Source organism: Ascaphus truei, chromosome 17 (genome assembly GCF_040206685.1).
Source record: "Ascaphus truei isolate aAscTru1 chromosome 17, aAscTru1.hap1, whole genome shotgun sequence".
NCBI classification, from domain to species: Eukaryota; Metazoa; Chordata; class Amphibia; order Anura; family Ascaphidae; genus Ascaphus; species Ascaphus truei.
This window is the reverse complement of record NC_134499.1, coordinates 33,368,276-33,393,120: the sequence shown is the minus strand read 5'-3', so window position 1 is coordinate 33,393,120 and position 24,845 is coordinate 33,368,276. Positions and strand designations below refer to the sequence as shown.

At 50.7% G+C, this 24,845-nt stretch overlaps 1 protein-coding gene across 1 annotated transcript in view; it reads right to left on the bottom strand.

The window, feature by feature from the left end:
* Positions 1-8,846, bottom strand: part of IL5RA (interleukin 5 receptor subunit alpha) — a 20,131-nt gene extending 11,285 nt beyond the window's left edge. Inside the window, exon 1 of the mRNA XM_075573660.1 lies at positions 8,586-8,846. Within this exon, the coding sequence (XP_075429775.1) occupies positions 8,586-8,846 (261 nt within the window). The remainder of the gene's footprint in view (positions 1-8,585) is intronic.
* Between the last annotated feature and the right edge of the window lie 15,999 nt (positions 8,847-24,845).

Here is a 24,845-nt window from a genome sequence, read left to right as displayed (position 1 = left end):
GACCACAGGTCCCAGGATTCCTTGGTGTTGGCTCTGGGGTGACATCATGTTGAAGGGGTTTATGGCGTCATTCTCTCCTCTCAGGCCCTGTACTGATAACTTAGACACTTCTGTAACATCTTCAGACTCTGCTCCAGCATCGGCTTCTTTTCTCTCAAGGGCTTATTCAAATCAGCTTTATTGGCATGATAGAAATACAGACAAATACAGACTGCACAAATACACCCGCACAAATACACACTACACAAATACACACTGCACAAATACACGCTACACAAATACACGCTGCACAAATACACGCTACACAAATACACGCTACACAAATACACGCTGCACAAATACACGCTACACAAATACACGCTACACAAATACACGCTGCACAAATACACACTGCACAAATACACACTGCACAAATACACACTGCACAAATACACACTGCACAAATACACACTGCACAAATACACACTGCACAAATACACACTGCACAAATACAGGCCGCACAAATACACGCTACACAAATACACACTGCACAAATACACGCTACACAAATACACGCTACACAAATACACACTGCACAAATACACGCTACACAAATACACACGCACAAATACACACCGCACAAATACACGCTACACAAATACAGACTGCACAAATACACACTGCACAAATACAGACTGCACAAATACACACCGCACAAATACACACCGCACAAATACACGCTACACAAATACACACTGCACAAATAAACACTGCACAAATACAGGCCGCACAAATACAGACCGCACAAATACACACGGCACAAATACACACGGCACAAATACACACGGCTCAAATACACACTGCACAAATACACACTGCACAAATACACCCTGCACAAATACACCCTGCACAAACACACACTGCACAAATACACACTGCAATCTGCTAATGCCAATTGCAGAGAAGCTGCTGTTCAGGTGCTGAATCTCCATCTCGACTCACATAGAGCCTCACTGTTGCCACCTAGTGGTCATGGCTCATATCACATGGGCTGTCCGCACTGCACATTCTAACTTCTGTAAGGAGGCTCTGGGTGTAGGCACATGGCAGCTGCCCACTGCTCACTGCCCACTGCCCACTGCCCACTGCTCACTGCCCCCACTCGGAGGAAGAGCCTCCAGATTAATTATTATTTCCTGTGGTTACTTCTTACTATATTTCTCTATATACAGAACCCCTGTAAGCTCATATTGAACCCCAAAATAACCACAAGAGATATATATATATATTTATATATATAACATTGTAACATCATTGTAACATCGCCGGAAGAAGAGATCAGTGTATCTCGAAAGCTTGCACAAATAAAAGCATTTCGTTAGCCACAGAACGGTATCATCTATTTATTTTTTGATTTTATATATATATATATATATATATATATATATATATATATGCATATAAGTGTCAAAAAGAGCATGGCAATATATTTAAAATCAGAGACAAAACATGAAACACAGACAGAGCCCAGTGCTACATCCATTGTCACAAATACACAGTACAGTGCCTATATATATATAGATATCTTTTGAATAAAATGGTCTTTTAGTTTAACTCTTTGGCCAAAGTGTCGTAAGCCCATGAGCCTCTCCAAGGCAGACCACACCTTATGGGTCCTAACACTAATATAAATTCTTAATAACCTGTACGTTACCAGGAAGAATGATTTATAATAAATCTGTCAAAATTAGTTGTATAGTTCTAAGTCTGATTGAAGCTCTCTATACACTTTTACCAGAATAAAATATATATCCCTCTCTGTGCCCCCTGCACACGCCCCTCGCTGTGCCTCTTGCACACACCCCTCTCTGTGCCCCCTGCACACACACCTCTCTGTGCCCCCTGCACACACACCTCTGTGCCCACTGCACACATCCCTCGCTGTGCCCCCTGCACACATCCCTCTGTGCCCCCTGCACACATCCCTCTGTGCCTCCTGTACACATCCCTTCCTGTGCCCCCTGCACACATCCCTCCCTGTGCCCCCTGCACACAGCCCTCTGTGCCTCCTGCACACAACCCTCACGGTGCCCTCTGCCCACATCCCTCGCTGTGCCCCCTGCACACAGCCCTCTGTGCCCCCTGCACACATCCCTCTGTGCCCCCTGCACACATCCCTCGCTGTGCCCCCTGCACACACCCCTCTGTGTCCCCTGCACAAACCCCTCGCTGTGCCCCCTGCACATATCCCTCTGTGCCCTCTGCACACACCCCTCGCTGTACTTCCTGAACACACCCCTTTCTGTGCCCCCTGCACACCCTTCCCTGTGCCCCCTACACACACAACCCTATGCCCCCTGCACAAACCCTTTTCTATGTCCCATGCACACCCCTCTACTTTGCCCCCTGCACACACCCATATCTGTGCCCCCTGCACACACACCTCCCTGTGCCCCCTGCACACACCCCTCCCTGTGCCCCCTACACACATACTTCTCTGTGGCTCCTGCACACACCCCTCTCTGTGGCCCCTGCACGCACCCCGCTCTGTGGCCCCTGCACACACCCTTCTCGGTGGCCCCTGCACACACCCCTCTCTGTGGCCCCTGCACACACCCCTCCCTGTGCCCCCTACATACACCCTTCTCTGTGGCCCCTGCACACACCCTTCTCTGTGGCCCCTGCACACACCCCTCTCTGTGGCCCCTGCACACACCCCTCTCTGTGGCCCCTGCACACACCCCTTCCATGTCCCTCTCTTTAAGGTTATCTCTCATCTTTTCGTAATCCAGGTTGCTAAGTAATATCATTTATACGAGGTAGGGGAAGACCTCTCTCACAGCCCAGGGCTGCATGTACAGTGTATGGCAGAAGGGACACGGCTTGTTAGCCTGCTGAGGTTCCTCCTGATAACTCAGCACATTGTCCTTTTAATAATTCAGTTCTGAGTGGCTTTTATTTATGTTCACATTAAAAATCCCAAGTATTAGAATAAACATGCTGTAGTTATATGGAGTATGGATTCTCACTCACATCTTACTAAATACTTCTCCTGACAGGGGGATTTGTGCACAGACTTTTAAAATGCCACTTGTGAGCACATTCTCAGACAGGTCTGCAACCCGGCCAATCTCCATCATCTCTTATCATTCAGTGCTTTCACTGCAGCCAAGGATTCTGGGTAATGACATGCAAATGAGCACAGTGCTCACCTTTTGCTTCTAATCCATTTTAACATGGAACCCTATAATCTTATGCCTACCATTGTAAGAGTGGCCTCTTTGCTGCTGTAGTATTGTTGGGAGGCCCAGAGAGGCTGTATATGCATAGTCTGTATTAGAGATTAGATTAGAGATGGGCACATTTTTTTGGGGGTCGAATTTGGATCCGCAGCGGATTGCCCGGTTCCTTTGGGCCTCGGATTTCAGCGGATCAGTCTCAAAAAGGGCGATTCGCATTTTGTGGATTTTTTTTATTATTATTACCGATACACCGCGGATTCCGCAACCCGTGGACGGATCTTGTGGGATCCAATCCACGGATTTAGCAATCCGTTGGGGGATTCTTAAAAATCCGCGGATTGAATTCTACGAATCCGTCCACGGGTTGGATCCGGCGGCGTTTTTTTTAATGAATCCGCGTGGATTAAAACCGACCAAATCCACCTGCGATATTTCCCCCTGCAAAACGGATTGGGGGGGGGGGGGAATCCAGGAAACGAGTTGCACCAACTGCGCCCCACCCAACTAAGGGTTAACGTTCAAGGGGCATAGTCTCAACGCTCCGAGATCGCCGGTCTGTGTGATCTGACCCAGAAGCCCCATTGAAGTGAATGGGGTTCCAGGTCAGATTGCACGAAACGGCAATCGCGGATCTCTGAGAATATGCCCTAAAAACGCTAGAATAAACAGAATTCTGCGCCCCCTGTCAGGCTGCCCTATCCGCCAGCCCCTAGTTCCGTCTCAGTGGGCGTTACAGGTCTGTAACAGAGGGAGCTGATAGGAAAGGTTTCATTGTGCAGCCTCTGAATCTGAGCTCATCTCTTCAGCTCCAGCCGGGCTCTCGTTCAGAGCAGATGGTGAGACTTGGCCGGAGACACGAGAGCTTCCACGCTCTCACCGAGACTTCATCACTCCTTACAGCAGGTTGAGAAATAAGCATTATTTCCCTTTATACCAGGAGGGACCCACTCCAGTCCTCAAGGGCCACCAACAGGCCAGGTTTTCTGGATATCCCTGCTTCAGCACAGGTGGCTCAATAAGTGTCTCAGTCAAAGGCTCGGCCACCTGTGCTGAAGCAGGGATATCCTTAAAACCTGACCTGTTGGTGGCCCTTGAGGATTGGAGTTGGCTACCCCTGCATTATACAACTAGCAAAGTCAGGGTTAAAGGTTACTACCAGCAATCAGTCCCCGCACGGCACAAGATCACCGCGCTGCACCTTCACCTCACAGCCCAATAACTAGTCCCCGTCTAAAAAAAACAACAACTTTATTTCCCTGTTTTCACCCTAATCACAAGACTTCTCAGTTCTGTAAGGAAGCCCAAAGCTGCAGCATCGTTCTCTCATTCCTGGCCCGAGGGAGACCTGCAGCTTGTTGTGCTGTTTGCAGTAAGGGTTAGGAGCAGGTAACATCTCCATGAATAACACAGCAGCATCATAGGAGGAGTTTAAAGGAGCAACTGAAGCCATTAATCTCAGCTCCGGGGACCCCTGCTTCCCGAGATACCGACCTCCAAAGGGGGCGTCGGCACCTCAGCAAAGTTTAAAGCTCCCACGTCACGTGGGCCAATAAAAAGCCACACCTGATGACGTCACGGCTTCCTATTGGCCCGCAGGGCATGGGAGCTTTGAAACTCCGCCTCTGCAGAGGTCTGTATCTCTGGAAGCAGAGGGTCCCCTGAGTTGAAATGAATGGGGTTCAGCCCCGGAAACCCCCTGCTTCAATGCTATGTTTAAATAAAATTGTGCACTTGGATTATTATTTGTCTCATTCCATATATACTGCTGTGGGATAAAGCATTAAGCAGGGATGCACTTTCCCCTCCCTCATCTCGTTTAGACTGCAGCATAAAGCAAAACTGTGTATGACTCCAGATAGAGGTCACAAAAGCAAGGTTATCGCTGTCAGTAACGCAGCTTTCTAATGCCCCTGCTCCCCTGCACCCCCATCTCCCCTGCCCCCTGCCCCCCCTGCTCCCCCTGCTCCCCTGCACCCCTGCTCCCCTGATCCCCCTGCTCCCCCTGCCCCCCTGCTCCCCCTGCTCCCCTGCACCCCTGCTCCCACAGCCCCCCCCTGCCCCCCCCTGCTCCCCCCGCTCTGTGTTTAGAAGCCTGACCTTGGGGAACAGATCGTTCTTCAGGGACACTTCCGATCAGAATACGAGAGAAGGAATAACACAGGAATACAGGGGCCTCGGACCTGCAATTTCAGGGATTCCTCGCAGGGTTTTGTTTATAATGCTTAAACTTGTCACTGTTATTATTCGTTGCTGACGACAGTGGAGCGATATTTGGGGTTTGTGTGTATATACAGGAATCCCTCGATATACAGAACAGATCCGTTCCTGAAAAGTTGTCCGTAAAGCGAAATTCTGTATATTGAACCCTATTTTCCCTTTGACTTCCACGATAGCACCAGAGATACACTCCTACGGGAAGAAAAATGCAACCCTAAGGAATAATGAAATCCCACTTAAGAATGCAGCGAACCTTTTTGAAGCCAATAATTATTGGGCGATCGATAATTGTATGATAAAATATTAATAATAATTGTCAAAATGAAGAAGAGCGTGGGAAAACCAGTTTAGTGTAAATTTCTCTAGGACAAACGACAGACCGTGTATTGTACGATTCACCCCTCCCCACCATTTGTTTTATAGTTTAGGGCAGGGATGCTCAACTTCAATCCTCAAGCCCCCCCAACAGGTCAGGTTTTAAGGATATCTCAGATTCAGCACAGGTGGCTCAATCAGACTCTCAGTCTTTGACTGAACCACCTGTGCTGAAGCTGGGACCTCCTGCAAATCTGACCTGTTAGGGGGGCTTGAGGATTGAAGTTGAGCCCCTCTGCTCTGGCCTAAAGGAAGCGTTGCTGACGCTGGTGACAAGACAGACTTCAAGAGCAATTTCTTGAGACTTAGGGCCATATTTACTAAACAGTGCTAAACCTTAAGTCACCTGACAGCACATTTAGATAAATGGCCCATAACGTGCCTCAGCTCTTAGTAACAGTAGCTGGTCACGGGACAGAATTTTGATCAGTTATTACCCGCCCTAATTAATAAGACCAATGATAACACTGCAGGATCCCAAGACTCCGTGTCACACTATCTCGTGCTTTAATTCTGTATCTTCATGAGCTGAAGACTTAGTGCAGGGGTCTCAACTCGTGTCCCCAAGAACCCTCCCCCCCAACAGAGCAGGGTTTCAGGATATCCCATCTTCAGCACAGGTGGTTCAATCAGAGGCTCAGTCAAAGACTGAGCCTCTGATTGAGCTACCTGTGCTGAAGCAGGGATTGATTATGCCATATGTGCTGAAGCTAGGATATCCATAAAACCTGACCTATTGGGAGGGGGGGGGGGAGGGACTGGAGTTGAGCAGCAATAGGTTAGAGATTAAAAGTTCCATAAATGGGAATTTAACATTATGTATATCGATTTTCTTCCCTAATTTATACATTCTGTTATAGCGAAATTCCATATACAGTATTGAGTTGCTGAATACTTAGGGATGCCTGTGTGTGTGTGTGTATATATATATACTGTTTCAAAGTTGCTTTCTCCTGAGTGCAGGAGTAATTGTGTTCCCTCCGTACAATGCACAGCTGTTTCTTGGTGTGTGGATATATTGGGATTCTGGACATGGTCGGGACTTAAGATCCTACAATTAACCCTTACTGAGCCTGAGATCCTTTTCCTTCTGCCCAGAGTGGGTTAGTTATTGGTGATTAGGAGATATAAGAGATTGACGCAGACAGCAAGTAATGAATGTCCCAGATCGGTCCCCGTCTCCCTCTTGTTTTTGAATTAAAGTCTGATATTGCAGAGTGATCTGAAGCCAGGCATTACTGAAATATATAAACAAAAACAAGCAGAGGTATACAGGGCACAAAAGATATTCTAAGCTAAAATAAATATTAATCACAAAAACAATACGATGTCTCCAAAACTATACAATGTAATTATCCAAATCAATTGATCTCCAAATGTATTTATTTTTTGATATATGGAGATTATGTCCAATATCACACAGAAATAGAGGAAAGATGCGCTCTCCCGTCTCATGGGGAACGCCTCGGGTGCGCGTCCAATGTCAGCCACGTGTGCTCAGCATACTACATAACTCTCCCCTGATGTTCCGTTGGCGAAACGCGTAGACTGGGACCGCCCATCTGTGACAGAGCACCAGGGAGACGCACCGCCAACGATCGAGGAACCACAGAAGCTGAGCCGGTAGTGACGCACCATCCTCGAGGACGCGAAGGGGCAGAGACTGCGCACTACAGTTGCAGACAGGCTACCAAACGCGGAGGTTGTCACGACGGGTGACGGGCGCCTAATGGAGGCGGTGTGGTGAGCGACTGTATCTGGCGGCTTCTCCCATTACACGAGTGTTATGTGACCGATTTTATGCGCAATATTGTAAGTGCATTTTTTATAGTTCCTACATAAACATTTTATACCATATTGATCTGTGCTAAGGACACCTTCCTTCATGCTGCTGAGGTTCATCTCTCCTGGCGTTCCTGGTTGACATGTTCCCTTACCTGAATACACAAGACACACTTGCCACAACTGCTTTTAAACATCGCATATCTCGTGAGTAGACTGCACATAGGAGCCAAGAACAAAGTTGATATTGATACAATTTTCATACAGTCTACACTTAGATTACTCGCGTTGTGTCACTCTCTTTATGCTCCCCCTGGATTGTGAGAATACATTTCCACGCCCTGGGACCAGTGAAGACAGCTTCCCCCCCAGAGGGTTTGAGCAGGGAGTTACAACCTCATTAAATTATATATTTCTTTCACTATTTGCACTATATGCCACATGGTTTATTTATTTTTTCACTATATAATTAGTAATCACTCAGTGTGTTTAGCGCCTTTATTACACCACACTTTGCCTCATAGATTGATTTATTTAAATAATAAAATGTTATATTTTTGGAGATATCATTAGTTTTTGTGATTTATATTCCGTATGGCTTAGAATGTATTATGTGCCTTATATACCTCTGCTTGATTTTAAAAAATATGTATATATATATATATATATATATATATATAATTATTGGAGGTAGGAACACCATCTATGTATGTAGGTATTTAGATCAAACATCTTTATTTACCGTCAGAGGATTTTTTCCAATTCCCAACTGATGCTTTTGTCTGTCTGCTTGGCACCAATCTTTGCATTAAAATCACCCACATTGACCCAGAGGACAGGTGGCAATATGCTTTGTGGTTAAGTAGGTTGATTTCATGGTAGAAGTCTTCCACTTCATTGTCTGCGAGTCTTGAAGTCGGGGCGTACCTTTGACTAATTTGAAGCTTGCATTTCTGTCAGCTGGCTGCTCTTTCTGGTGAGTTTGCATACGTTATTGTTACTCAATTTCATGTTGATAACGAAGACTCCATCAATTTTCTGTACCCCTGTTATATAATACTGCTGGTGTGTTCTGAGCTCACTGAGGCCTTTATCTTTTATTCTAACTTCACTAAGGCCAACAATATTCAATGTAATCTTTTCAAGCTTGCCTTCCAGTTCTTGCAGTGCTGCTTCACTGAACAGACGCCAGTTGTAAGTAGCCAGCTTGAGGTTTGGGTGACAGCTGGTGTTAACACCCTCTGCCTCCATGCCTTCTTCCTAAACACTGTCAACCCCAGTGACAATCCAGCCCCTGGAGAATGATGGCCATTGCTTTTCATTATCTTTCATATGTAGGGGTTGAGCCCTTACTGCATGCTGAGAAGTACATTCCCCACTATAACCCGATATACTGTATTGTTCAAGCTTTCATAGTATGGTTGTACCTTTCAGCACAAATGCCACTATACATCTTTTTGAATACCTGTCGCCACTTTGAGGCAGATAAAGATTTGAGCGTCGGTGTGTATATATAATATATACAAGCATAATGAACACACCAGACTCATTTTCTTACATAGGGACACTGAGAATCACAATACCCTTTTTGCTTCCCAAATAAAGTGCTGTTATAGGGGGGCACACACTGTGCTTGTATAGGGGGCACATATTGTGCTGTATTGGGGGACATATACTGTACTTGTGTTGAGGTGGGTAGATGGTTTCTTGGTACTCCTTGAAGAAAGTGTAATTGCTGATGTTCACTGCTCTAGAGGGCCACGCTATAGGGTCTTCATACATATATGCCAGATAAAGTAAAGAAGAGTAGGGTACAACGGACTTGCTTAGGAAGGATTTATTGAAGCCATGGTGGACCAACGATTTGGCTGAACACAGCAGCCTGGAAAAGCATCACAGCAAACTGAAATACAGTATATAGTCCAGTTACTCACCCACACACTCCTGGCGCCATTCTCATCTTCCTGCCAAACAGACGAGCATTGAGCGGGCATGTAGTGATGTCAGAGTGCCAACAAAGGACATTAATGGATCAGCACAGTGACATTACTGGGTCAGTCATGGCAACACACGAATGCACAAGTGCACACACAAATGTGTATAATAAAACTTAAAACGTGTAGTACCCTATACTTGGGTAGGGGGGTAGGGTCACGGGTGGCATAGGGAGTATTTGGTGGCACTGGGAATAGATGCTATTGAGTGCTGGTATTGTATATACTGGGAATGGGTAGAGGGTAGCACTGGATGCTGGTATTGTATATTCTGGCACAGGATGTAGATGGCACATGATGTTGTTATTGTATAGGATGGTATTGTATAGACTGGCACAGGTTATAGACTGACACAGGATGTCATTGGCACAGGATGCTGGTATTGTATAGACTGGCACAGGATGCTGATTTTGTATATGTTGGCCCTGACTATAAGCTGGCACATGATGCTGATATCCTATAGGTTGGTATTGTACAGGATAGCACTTGTATAGGCTGGCATTGGGTGTAGGGATTGTATAGGCTGGTGCTGACTATAGACAGGCACTGGGTATAGGTGGCACTGGGTATAGGCTGGCACTGCATTTAGGTTAATCTGAGTATATGCTGGCACTGGTTAGAGGCTCGTGTTGGTTGTAGGTATTGTATAGACTGGTACTGAGAATAGAATGGAACTGGGTGAATGTATTGTGTAGACTGGCACTGAGTATAGACTGGCACTGAGTATAGACTGGCACTGAGTATAGACTGGCACTGAGTATAGACTGGCACTGAGTATAGACTGGCACTGAGTATAGACTGGCACTGAGTATAGACTGGCACTGAGTATAGACTGGCACTGAGTATAGACTGGCACTGAGTATAGACTGGCACTGAGTATAGACTGGCACTGAGTATAGACTGGCACTGAGTATAGAATGGAACTTGATGTATGTATTGTAAAGATTGGCACTGAGTATAGAATGGGAATAGTACTGGGTAGGTAGTACTGGGTATGTGGTACTGTGTGTAGGTAGTACTGGGTATGTGGCACTGGGTAGGTGGTACTGGGTATGTGGCACTGGGTAGGTAGTACTGGGTATGTGGTACTGTGTGTAGGTAGTACTGGGTATGTGGTACTGTGTGTAGGTAGTACTGGTATGTGGCAATGGGTAGGTAGTACTTGGTAGGTAGTACTGGGTATGTGGCACTGGGTAGGTAGTACTGGGTATGTGGTACTGGGTAGGTAGTACTGGGTATGTGGTACTGTGTGTAGGTAGTACTGGGTATGTGGCAATGGGTAGGTAGTACTGGGTATGTGGTACTGTGTGTAGGTAGTACTGGGTATGTGGCACTGGGTAGGTGGTACTGGGTATGTGGCACTGGGTAGGTAGTACTGGGTATGTGGTACTGTGTGTAGGTAGTACTGGTATGTGGCACTGGGTAGGTAGTACTGGGTATGTGGTACTGTGTGTAGGTAGTACTGGGTATGTGGTACTGTGTGTAGGTAGTACTGGGTATGTGGTACTGTGTGTAGGTAGTACTGGGTAGGTAGTACAGGGTATGTGGCACTGTGTATGTGGCACTGGGTAGGTATTACTGGGTATGTGATACTGGGTATGTGGCACTGGGCACATACAGTAGGTGGCACTGGGTATGTGGCACTGGGCACATACAGTAGGTGGCACTGGGTATGTGGCACTGGGCACATACAGTAGGTGGCACTGGGTATGTGGCACTGGGCACATACAGTAGGTGGCACTGGGTATGTGGCACTGGATACATACAGTAGGTGGCACTGGGTATGTGGCACTGGGCACATACAGTAGGTGGCACTGGGTATGTGGCACTGGGTACATACAGTAGGTGGCACTGGGTATGTGGCACTGGGCACATACAGTAGGTGGCACTGGGTATGTGGCACTGGGCACATACAGTAGGTGGCACTGGGTATGTGGCACTGGGTACATACAGTAGGTGGCACTGGGTATGTGGCACTGGGTACATACAGTAGGTGGCACTGGGTATGTGGCACTGGGCACATACAGTAGGTGGTACTGGGTATGTGGCACTGGGTATGTGGCACTGGGCACATACAGTAGGTGGCACTGGGTATGTGGCACTGGGTACATACAGTAGGTGGCACTGGGTACATACAGTAGGTGGCACTGGGTATGTGGCACTGGGTAGGTAGTACTGGGTATGTGGTACTGTGTGTAGGTAGTACTGGGTATGTGGCACTGGGCACATACAGTAGGTGGCACTGGGTATGTGGCACTGGGTACATACAGTAGGTGGCACTGGGTATGTGGCACTGGGCACATACAGTAGGTGGCACTGGGTATGTGGCACTGGGCACATACAGTAGGTGGCACTGGGTATGTGGCACTGGGCACATACAGTAGGTGGCACTGGGTGTGTGGCACTGGGTATGTGGCACTGGGTACATACAGTAGGTGGCACTGGGTGTGTGGCACTGGGTACATACAGTAGGTGGCACTGGGTATGTGGCACTGGGCACATACAGTAGGTGGCACTGGGTATGTGGCACTGGGCACATACAGTAGGTGGCACTGGGTATGTGGCACTGGGCACATACAGTAGGTGGCACTGGGTATGTGGCACTGGGTACATACAGTAGGTGGCACTGGGTATGTGGCACTGGGTACATACAGTAGGTGGCACTGGGTATGTGGCACTGGGTATGTGGCACTGGGTACATACAGTAGGTAGTACTGGGTATGTGGCACTGGGCACATACAGTAGGTAGTACTGGGTATGTGGCACTGGATACATACAGTAGGTGGCACTGGGCACATACAGTAGGTGGCACTGGGTATGTGGCACTAGGTACATACAGTAGGTGGCACTGGGTACATACAGTAGGTGGCACTGGGTATGTGGCACTGGGTACATACAGTAGGTGGCACTGGGTATGTGGCACTGGGCACATACAGTAGGTGGCACTGGGTATGTGGCACTGGGCACATACAGTAGGTGGCACTGGGTATGTGGCACTGGATACATACAGTAGGTGGCACTGGGTATGTGGCACTGGGCACATACAGTAGGTGGCACTGGGTATGTGGCACTGGGTACATACAGTAGGTGGCACTGGGTATGTGGCACTGGGTACATACAGTAGGTGGCACTGGGTATGTGGCACTGGGTATGTGGCACTGGGTACATACAGTAGGTAGTACTGGGTATGTGGCACTGGGCACATACAGTAGGTGGCACTGGGTATGTGGCACTAGGTACATACAGTAGGTGGCACTGGGTACATACAGTAGGTGGCACTGGGTATGTGGCACTGGGTACATACAGTAGGTGGCACTGGGTATGTGGCACTGGGCACATACAGTAGGTGGCACTGGGTATGTGGCACTGGGCACATACAGTAGGTGGCACTGGGTATGTGGCACTGGGTACATACAGTAGGTGGCACTGGGTACATACAGTAGGTGGCACTGGGTATGTGGCACTGGGCACATACAGTAGGTGGCACTGGGTATGTGGCACTGGATACATACAGTAGGTGGCACTGGGTAAATACAGTAGGTGGCACTGGGTATGTGGCACTGGGCACATACAGTAGGTGGCACTGGGTATGTGGCACTGGGTACATACAGTAGGTGGCACTGGGTATGTGGCACTGGGTACATACAGTAGGTGGCACTGGGTATGTGGCACTGGGTACATACAGTAGGTGGCACTGGGTATGTGGCACTGGGTAGGTGGTACTGGGTATGTGGCACTGGGTACATACAGTAGGTGGCACTGGGTATGTGGCACTGGGTACATACAGTAGGTGGCACTGGGTATGTGGCACTGGGCACATACAGTAGGTGGTACTGGGTATGTGGCACTGGGTATGTGGCACTGGGTACATACAGTAGGTGGCACTGGGTATGTGGCACTAGGTACATACAGTAGGTGGCACTGGGTACATACAGTAGGTGGCACTGGGTATGTGGCACTGGGTACATACAGTAGGTGGCACTGGGTATGTGGCACTGGATACATACAGTAGGTGGCACTGGGTATGTGGCACTGGGTAGGTGGTACTGGGTATGTGGCACTGGGTACATACAGTAGGTGGCACTGGGTATGTGGCACTGGGTACATACAGTAGGTGGCACTGGGTATGTGGCACTGGGCACATACAGTAGGTGGTACTGGGTATGTGGCACTGGGTATGTGGCACTGGGCACATACAGTAGGTGGCACTGGGTATGTGGCACTAGGTACATACAGTAGGTGGCACTGGGTACATACAGTAGGTGGCACTGGGTATGTGGCACTGGGTACATACAGTAGGTGGCACTGGGTATGTGGCACTGGATACATACAGTAGGTGGCACTGGGTATGTGGCACTGGGTAGGTAGTACTGGGTATGTGGTACTGGGCACATACAGTAGGTGGCACTGGGTATGTGGCACTGGGTACATACAGTAGGTGGCACTGGGTATGTGGCACTGGGTACATACAGTAGGTGGCACTGGGTATGTGGCACTGGGTACATACAGTAGGTGGCACTGGGTATGTGGCACTGGGCACATACAGTAGGTGGTACTGGGTATGTGGCACTGGGTATGTGGCACTGGGTACATACAGTAGGTAGTACTGGGTATGTGGCACTGGGCACATACAGTAGGTGGCACTGGGTATGTGGCACTAGGTACATACAGTAGGTGGCACTGGGTACATACAGTAGGTGGCACTGGGTATGTGGCACTGGGTACATACAGTAGGTGGCACTGGGTATGTGGCACTGGGTACATACAGTAGGTGGCACTGGGCACATACAGTAGGTGGCACTGGGTATGTGGCACTGGGTACATACAGTAGGTGGCACTGGGTATGTGGCACTGGGTACATACAGTAGGTGGCACTGGGTATGTGGCACTGGATACATACAGTAGGTGGCACTGGGTACATACAGTAGGTGGCACTGGGTATGTGGCACTGGGTACATACAGTAGGTGGCACTGGGTATGTGGCACTGGGCACATACAGTAGGTGGCACTGGGTATGTGGCACTGGGCACATACAGTAGGTGGTACTGGGTATGTGGCACTGGGTACATACAGTAGGTGGCACTGGGCACATACAGTAGGTGGCACTGGGTATGTGGCACTGGGTACATACAGTAGGTGGCACTGGGTATGTGGCACTGGGTACATACAGTAGGTGGCACTGGGTATGTGGCACTGGGTACATACAGTAGGTAGTACTGGGTATGTGGCACTGGGCACATACAGTAGGTGGCACTGGGTATGTGGCACTGGATACATACAGTAGGTGGCACTGGGTATGTGGCACTGGGTACATACAGTAGGTGGCACTGGGTATGTGGCACTGGGTACATACAGTAGGTGGCACTGGGTATGTGGCACTGGGCACATACAGTAGGTGGCACTGGGTATGTGGCACTGGGCACATACAGTAGGTGGCACTGGGTATGTGGCACTGGATACATACAGTAGGTGGCACTGGGTATGTGGCACTGGGTAGGTGGCACTGGGTACATACAGTAGGTGGCACTGGGTATGTGGCACTGGGTATGTGGCACTGGGCACATACAGTAGGTGGCACTGGGTATGTGGCACTGGATACATACAGTAGGTGGCACTGGGCACATACAGTAGGTGGCACTGGGTATGTGGCACTGGGTACATACAGTAGGTGGCACTGGGTATGTGGCACTGGATACATACAGTAGGTGGCACTGGGTACATACAGTAGGTGGCACTGGGTATGTGGCACTGGATACATACAGTAGGTGGCACTGGGTATGTGGCACTGGGCACATACAGTAGGTGGCACTGGGTATGTGGCACTGGGTACATACAGTAGGTAGTACTGGGTATGTGGCACTGGGTACATACAGTAGGTGGCACTGGGTATGTGGCACTGGGCACATACAGTAGGTGGCACTGGGTATGTGGCACTGGGCACATACAGTAGGTGGCACTGGGTATGTGGCACTGGATACATACAGTAGGTGGCACTGGGCACATACAGTAGGTGGCACTGGGTATGTGGCACTAGGTACATACAGTAGGTGGCACTGGGTATGTGGCAATGGGTACATACAGTAGGTGGCACTGGGTATGTGGCACTGGGTATGTGGCACTGGGCACATACAGTAGGTGGCACTGGGTATGTGGCACTAGGTACATACAGTAGGTGGCACTGGGTATGTGGCACTGGGCACATACAGTAGGTGGCACTGGGTATGTGGCACTGGGCACATACAGTAGGTGGCACTGGGTATGTGGCACTGGATACATACAGTAGGTGGCACTGGGTATGTGGCACTGGGTAGGTGGCACTGTGTATGTGGCACTGGGCACATACAGTAGGTGGCACTGGGTATGTGGCACTGGGTATGTGGCACTGGGCACATACAGTAGGTGGCACTGGGTATGTGGCACTAGGTACATACAGTAGGTGGCACTGGGTATGTGGCACTGGGCACATACAGTAGGTGGCACTGGGTATGTGGCACTGGGCACATACAGTAGGTGGCACTGGGTATGTGGCACTGGATACATACAGTAGGTGGCACTGGGTATGTGGCACTGGGTAGGTGGCACTGTGTATGTGGCACTGGGCACATACAGTAGGTGGCACTGGGTATGTGGCACTGGATACATACAGTAGGTGGCACTGGGCACATACAGTAGGTGGCACTGGGTATGTGGCACTGGGTACATACAGTAGGTGGCACTGGGTACATACAGTAGGTGGCACTGGGTATGTGGCACTGGGCACATACAGTAGGTGGCACTGGGTACATACAGTAGGTGGCACTGGGTATGTGGCACTGGATACATACAGTAGGTGGCACTGGGTATGTGGCACTGGGTACATACAGTAGGTGGCACTGGGTATGTGGCACTGGGTACATACAGTAGGTAGTACTGGGTATGTGGCACTGGGTACATACAGTAGGTGGCACTGGGTATGTGGCACTGGGCACATACAGTAGGTGGCACTGGGTATGTGGCACTGGGCACATACAGTAGGTGGCACTGGGTATGTGGCACTGGGCACATACAGTAGGTGGCACTGGGTATGTGGCACTGGGTACATACAGTAGGTGGCACTGGGTACATACAGTAGGTGGCACTGGGTATGTGGCACTGGATACATACAGTAGGTGGCACTGGGTATGTGGCACTGGGCACATACAGTAGGTGGCACTGGGTATGTGGCACTGGGTACATACAGTAGGTAGTACTGGGTATGTGGCACTGGGCACATACAGTAGGTGGCACTGGGTACATACAGTAGGTGGCACTGGGTACATACAGTAGGTGGCACTGGGTATGTGGCACTGGATACATACAGTAGGTGGCACTGGGTATGTGGCACTGGGCACATACAGTAGGTGGCACTGGGTATGTGGCACTGGGTACATACAGTAGGTGGCACTGGGTATGTGGCACTGGGCACATACAGTAGGTGGCACTGGGTATGTGGCACTGGGCACATACAGTAGGTGGCACTGGGTATGTGGCACTGGGTACATACAGTAGGTGGCACTGGGTATGTGGCACTGGGTACATACAGTAGGTGGCACTGGGTATGTGGCACTGGGCACATACAGTAGGTGGCACTGGGTATGTGGCACTGGATACATACAGTAGGTGGCACTGGGTATGTGGCACTGGGTACATACAGTAGGTGGCACTGGGTATGTGGCACTGGATACATACAGTAGGTGGCACTGGGTACATACAGTAGGTGGCACTGGGTATGTGGCACTGGGTACATACAGTAGGTGGCACTGGGTATGTGGCACTGGGTACATACAGTAGGTGGCACTGGGTACATACAGTAGGTGGCACTGGGTATGTGGCACTGGATACATACAGTAGGTGGCACTGGGTATGTGGCACTGGGCACATACAGTAGGTGGCACTGGGTATGTGGCACTGGGTACATACAGTAGGTAGTACTGGGTATGTGGCACTGGGTACATACAGTAGGTGGCACTGGGTATGTGGCACTGGGTACATACAGTAGGTGGCACTGGGTATGTGGCACTGGGTACATACAGTAGGTGGCACTGGGTATGTGGCACTGGGCACATACAGTAGGTGGCACTGGGTATGTGGCACTGGGTACATACAGTAGGTGGCACTGGGTATGTGGCACTGGGTACATACAGTAGGTGGCACTGGGTATGTGGCACTGGGTACATACAGTAGGTGGCACTGGGTATGTGGCACTGGGCACATACAGTAGGTGGCACTGGGTATGTGGCACTGGGTACATACAGTAGGTGGCACTGGGTATGTGGCACTGGGCACATACAGTAGGTGGCACTGGGTATGTGGCACTGGGTACATACAGTAGGTGGCACTGGGTATGTGGCACTGGGTACATACAGTAGGTGGCACTGGGTATGTGGCACTGGGCACATACAGTAGGTGGCACTGGGTATGTGGCACTGGGTACATACAGTAGGTGGCACTGGGTATGTGGCACTGGGCACATACAGTAGGTGGCACTGGGTATGTGGCACTGGGTACATACAGTAGGTGGCACTGGGTATGTGGCACTGGGTACATACAGTAGGTGGCACTGGGTATGTGGCACTGGGCACATACAGTAGGTGGCACTGGGTATGTGGCACTGGATACATACAGTAGGTGGCACTGGGTATGTGGCACTGGGTACATACAGTAGGTGGCACTGGGTATGTGGCACTGGATACATACAGTAGGTGGCACTGGGTACATACAGTAGGTGGCACTGGGTATGTGGCACTGGGTACATACAGTAGGTGGCACTGGGTATGTGGCACTGGGCACATACAGTAGGTGGCACTGGGTATGTGGCACTGGATACATACAGTAGGTGGCACTGGGCACATACAGTAGGTGGTACTGGGTATGTGGCACTGGGTACATACAGTAGGTGGCACTGGGCACATACAGTAGGTGGCACTGGGTATGTGGCACTGGGTACATACAGTAGGTGGCACTGGGTATGTGGCACTGGGTACATACAGTAGGTGGCACTGGGTATGTGGCACTGGGTACATACAGTAGGTAGTACTGGGTATGTGGCACTGGGCACATACAGTAGGTGGCACTGGGTATGTGGCACTGGATACATACAGTAGGTGGCACTGGGCACATACAGTAGGTGGCACTGGGTATGTGGCACTGGGTACATACAGTAGGTGGCACTGGGCACATACAGTAGGTGGCACTGGGTATGTGGCACTAGGTACATACAGTAGGTGGCACTGGGTATGTGGCACTGGGCACATACAGTAGGTGGCACTGGGTATGTGGCACTGGGTATGTGGCACTGGGTACATACAGTAGGTGGCACTGGGTATGTGGCACTGGGCACATACAGTAGGTGGCACTGGGTATGTGGCACTGGGTACATACAGTAGGTGGCACTGGGTATGTGGCACTGGGCACATACAGTAGGTGGCACTGGGTATGTGGCACTGGGCACATACAGTAGGTGGCACTGGGTATGTGGCACTGGATACATACAGTAGGTGGCACTGGGTATGTGGCACTGGGTAGGTGGCACTGTGTATGTGGCACTGGGCACATACAGTAGGTGGCACTGGGTATGTGGCACTGGATACATACAGTAGGTGGCACTGGGCACATACAGTAGGTGGCACTGGGTATGTGGCACTGGGTACATACAGTAGGTGGCACTGGGTATGTGGCACTGGGCACATACAGTAGGTGGCACTGGGTATGTGGCACTGGGTACATACAGTAGGTAGTACTGGGTATGTGGCACTGGGTACATACAGTAGGTGGCACTGGGTATGTGGCACTGGGCACATACAGTAGGTGGCACTGGGTATGTGGCACTGGGCACATACAGTAGGTGGCACTGGGTATGTGGCACTGGATACATACAGTAGGTGGCACTGGGCACATACAGTAGGTGGCACTGGGTATGTGGCACTGGGTACATACAGTAGGTGGCACTGGGCACATACAGTAGGTGGCACTGGGTATGTGGCACTAGGTACATACAGTAGGTGGCACTGGGTATGTGGCACTGGGCACATACAGTAGGTGGCACTGGGTATGTGGCACTGGGCACATACAGTAGGTGGCACTGGGTATGTGGCACTGGATACATACAGTAGGTGGCACTGGGTATGTGGCACTGGGTAGGTGGCACTGTGTATGTGGCACTGGGCACATACAGTAGGTGGCACTGGGTATGTGGCACTGGATACATACAGTAGGTGGCACTGGGCACATACAGTAGGTGGCACTGGGTATGTGGCACTGGATACATACAGTAGGTGGCACTGGGTATGTGGCACTGGGTAGGTGGCACTGTGTATGTGGCACTGGGTACATACAGTAGGTGGCACTGGGTATGTGGCACTGGATACATACAGTAGGTGGCACTGGGTACATACAGTAGGTGGCACTGGGTATGTGGCACTGGGTACATACAGTAGGTGGCACTGGGTATGTGGCACTGGGTACATACAGTAGGTGGCACTGGGTACATACAGTAGGTGGCACTGGGTATGTGGCACTGGGTACATACAGTAGGTGGCACTGGGTATGTGGCACTGGGCACATACAGTAGGTGGCACTGGGTATGTGGCACTGGGTACATACAGTAGGTGGTACTGGGTACATACAGTAGGTGGCACTGGGTATGTGGCACTGGGTACATACAGTAGGTGGCACTGGGTATGTGGCACTGGGCACATACAGTAGGTGGCACTGGGTATGTGGCACTGGGTACATACAGTAGGTAGTACTGGGTATGTGGCACTGGGTACATACAGTAGGTGGCACTGGGTATGTGGCACTGGGTACATACAGTAGGTGGCACTGGGTATGTGGCACTGGGTACATACAGTAGGTGGCACTGGGTATGTGGCACTGGGTACATACAGTAGGTGGCACTGGGTATGTGGCACTGGGTACATACAGTAGGTGGCACTGGGTATGTGGCACTGGGTACATACAGTAGGTGGCACTGGGTATGTGGCACTGGATACATACAGTAGGTGGCACTGGGTATGTGGCACTGGGCACATACAGTAGGTGGTACTGGGTATGTGGCACTGGGTACATACAGTAGGTGGCACTGGGTATGTGGCACTGGGCACATACAGTAGGTGGTACTGGGTATGTGGCACTGGGTACATACAGTAGGTGGCACTGGGTATGTGGCACTGGGCACATACAGTAGGTGGCACTGGGTATGTGGCACTGGGTACATACAGTAGGTGGCACTGGGTATGTGGCACTGGGTACATACAGTAGGTGGCACTGGGTATGTGGCACTGGATACATACAGTAGGTGGCACTGGGTATGTGGCACTGGGCACATACAGTAGGTGGTACTGGGTATGTGGCACTGGGTACATACAGTAGGTGGCACTGGGCACATACAGTAGGTGGCACTGGGTATGTGGCACTGGGCACATACAGTAGGTGGCACTGGGTATGTGGCACTGGATACATACAGTAGGTGGCACTGGGTATGTGGCACTGGGTAGGTGGCACTGTGTATGTGGCACTGGGTACATACAGTAGGTGGCACTGGGTATGTGGCACTGGATACATACAGTAGGTGGCACTGGGCACATACAGTAGGTGGCACTGGGTATGTGGCACTGGGTACATACAGTAGGTGGCACTGGGTATGTGGCACTGGGTACATACAGTAGGTGGCACTGGGTACATACAGTAGGTGGCACTGGGTATGTGGCACTGGATACATACAGTAGGTGGCACTGGGTATGTGGCACTGGGCACATACAGTAGGTGGCACTGGGTATGTGGCACTGGGCACATACAGTAGGTGGCACTGGGTATGTGGCACTGGGCACATACAGTAGGTGGCACTGGGTATGTGGCACTGGATACATACAGTAGGTGGCACTGGGCACATACAGTAGGTGGCACTGGGTATGTGGCACTGGGTACATACAGTAGGTGGCACTGGGTATGTGGCACTGGGTACATACAGTAGGTGGCACTGGGTATGTGGCACTGGGTACATACAGTAGGTGGCACTGGGTATGTGGCACTGGGTACATACAGTAGGTGGCACTGGGTATGTGGCACTGGGTATGTGGCACTGGGTACATACAGTAGGTGGCACTGGGTATGTGGCACTGGGTACATACAGTAGGTGGCACTGGGTATGTGGCACTGGGCACATACAGTAGGTGGCACTGGGTATGTGGCACTGGGCACATACAGTAGGTGGTACTGGGTATGTGGCACTGGGTACATACAGTAGGTGGCACTGGGCACATACAGTAGGTGGCACTGGGCACATACAGTAGGTGGCACTGGGTATGTGGCACTGGATACATACAGTAGGTGGCACTGGGTATGTGGCACTGGGCACATACAGTAGGTGGCACTGGGTATGTGGCACTGGGCACATACAGTAGGTGGCACTGGGTATGTGGCACTGGGTACATACAGTAGGTGGCACTGGGTACATACAGTAGGTAGTACTGGGTATGTGGCACTGGGCACATACAGTAGGTGGCACTGGGTATGTGGCACTGGGCACATACAGTAGGTGGCACTGGGTATGTGGCACTGGATACATACAGTAGGTGGCACTGGGTATGTGGCACTGGGTACATACAGTAGGTGGCACTGGGTATGTGGCACTGGATACATACAGTAGGTGGCACTGGGTACATACAGTAGGTGGCACTGGGTATGTGGCACTGGGTACATACAGTAGGTGGCACTGGGTATGTGGCACTGGGCACATACAGTAGGTGGCACTGGGTATGTGGCACTGGGCACATACAGTAGGTGGCACTGGGTATGTGGCACTGGGTACATACAGTAGGTGGCACTGGGTATGTGGCACTGGGTACATACAGTAGGTGGCACTGGGTATGTGGCACTGGGTACATACAGTAGGTAGTACTGGGTATGTGGCACTGGGCACATACAGTAGGTGCACTGGGTATGTGGCACTGGGTACATACAGTAGGTGGCACTGGGTATGTGGCACTGGGCACATACAGTAGGTGGCACTGGGTATGTGGCACTGGATACATACAGTAGGTGGCACTGGGTATGTGGCACTGGGTACATACAGTAGGTGGCACTGGGTATGTGGCACTGGATACATACAGTAGGTGGCACTGGGTACATACAGTAGGTAGTACTGGGTATGTGGCACTGGGTACATACAGTAGGTGGCACTGGGTATGTGGCACTGGGTACATACAGTAGGTGGCACTGGGTATGTGGCACTGGGTAGGTGGTACTGGGTATGTGGCACTGGGTACATACAGTAGGTGGCACTGGGTATGTGGCACTGGGTACATACAGTAGGTGGCACTGGGTATGTGGCACTGGGCACATACAGTAGGTGGCACTGGGTATGTGGCACTGGGCACATACAGTAGGTGGCACTGGGTATGTGGCACTGGGTACATACAGTAGGTGGCACTGGGTATGTGGCACTGGGTACATACAGTAGGTGGCACTGGGTATGTGGCACTAGGTACATACAGTAGGTGGCACTGGGCACATACAGTAGGTGGCACTGGGTATGTGGCACTGGGCACATACAGTAGGTGGCACTGGGTATGTGGCACTGGGCACATACAGTAGGTGGCACTGGGTATGTGGCACTGGGTACATACAGTAGGTGGCACTGGGTATGTGGCACTGGGTACATACAGTAGGTGGCACTGGGTATGTGGCACTGGGCACATACAGTAGGTGGCACTGGGTATGTGGCACTGGGTACATACAGTAGGTGGCACTGGGTACATACAGTAGGTGGCACTGGGTATGTGGCACTGGGCACATACAGTAGGTGGCACTGGGTATGTGGCACTGGATACATACAGTAGGTGGCACTGGGCACATACAGTAGGTGGCACTGGGTATGTGGCACTGGGCACATACAGTAGGTGGCACTGGGTATGTGGCACTGGGCACATACAGTAGGTGGCACTGGGCACATACAGTAGGTGGCACTGGGTATGTGGCACTGGGCACATACAGTAGGTGGCACTGGGTATGTGGCACTGGGCACATACAGTAGGTGGCACTGGGCACATACAGTAGGTGGCACTGGGCACATACAGTAGGTGGCACTGGGTATGTGGCACTGGGCACATACAGTAGGTGGCACTGGGTATGTGGCACTGGGCACATACAGTAGGTGGCACTGGGTATGTGGCACTGGGCACATACAGTAGGTGGCACTGGGTACATACAGTAGGTGGCACTGGGTATGTGGCACTGGGTACATACAGTAGGTGGCACTGGGTATGTGGCACTGGGCACATACAGTAGGTGGCACTGGGTATGTGGCACTGGGTACATACAGTAGGTGGCACTGGGTATGTGGCACTATGTACATACAGTAGGTGGCACTGGGTATGTGGCACTGGGTACATACAGTAGGTGGCACTGGGTATGTGGCACTGGGCACATACAGTAGGTGGCACTGGGTACATACAGTAGGTAGTACTGGGTATGTGGCACTGGGTACATACAGTAGGTGGCACTGGGTATGTGGCACTATGTACATACAGTAGGTGGCACTGGGTATGTGGCACTGGGTATGTGGCACTGGGTACATACAGTAGGTGGCACTGGGTACATACAGTAGGTGGCACTGGGTATGTGGCACTGGGTACATACAGTAGGTGGCACTGGGTACATACAGTAGGTGGCACTGGGTATGTGGCACTGGGTACATACAGTAGGTGGCACTGGGTACATACAGTAGGTGGCACTGGGTATGTGGCACTGGGTACATACAGTAGGTGGCACTGGGTATGTGGCACTGGGTACATACAGTAGGTGGCACTGGGTATGTGGCACTGGGCACATACAGTAGGTAGTACTGGGTATGTGGCACTGGGCACATACAGTAGGTGGCACTGGGTATGTGGCACTGGGCACATACAGTAGGTGGCACTGGGTATGTGGCACTGGGCACATACAGTAGGTGGCACTGGGTATGTGGCACTGGGCACATACAGTAGGTGGCACTGGGTATGTGGCACTGGATACATACAGTAGGTGGCACTGGGTACATACAGTAGGTGGCACTGGGTATGTGGCACTGGGCACATACAGTAGGTGGCACTGGGTATGTGGCACTGGGTATGTGGCACTGGGTACATACAGTAGGTGGCACTGGGTATGTGGCACTGGGTACATACAGTAGGTGGCACTGGGTATGTGGCACTAGGTACATACAGTAGGTGGCACTGGGAAGATTTTCCTTTCGTAGCCA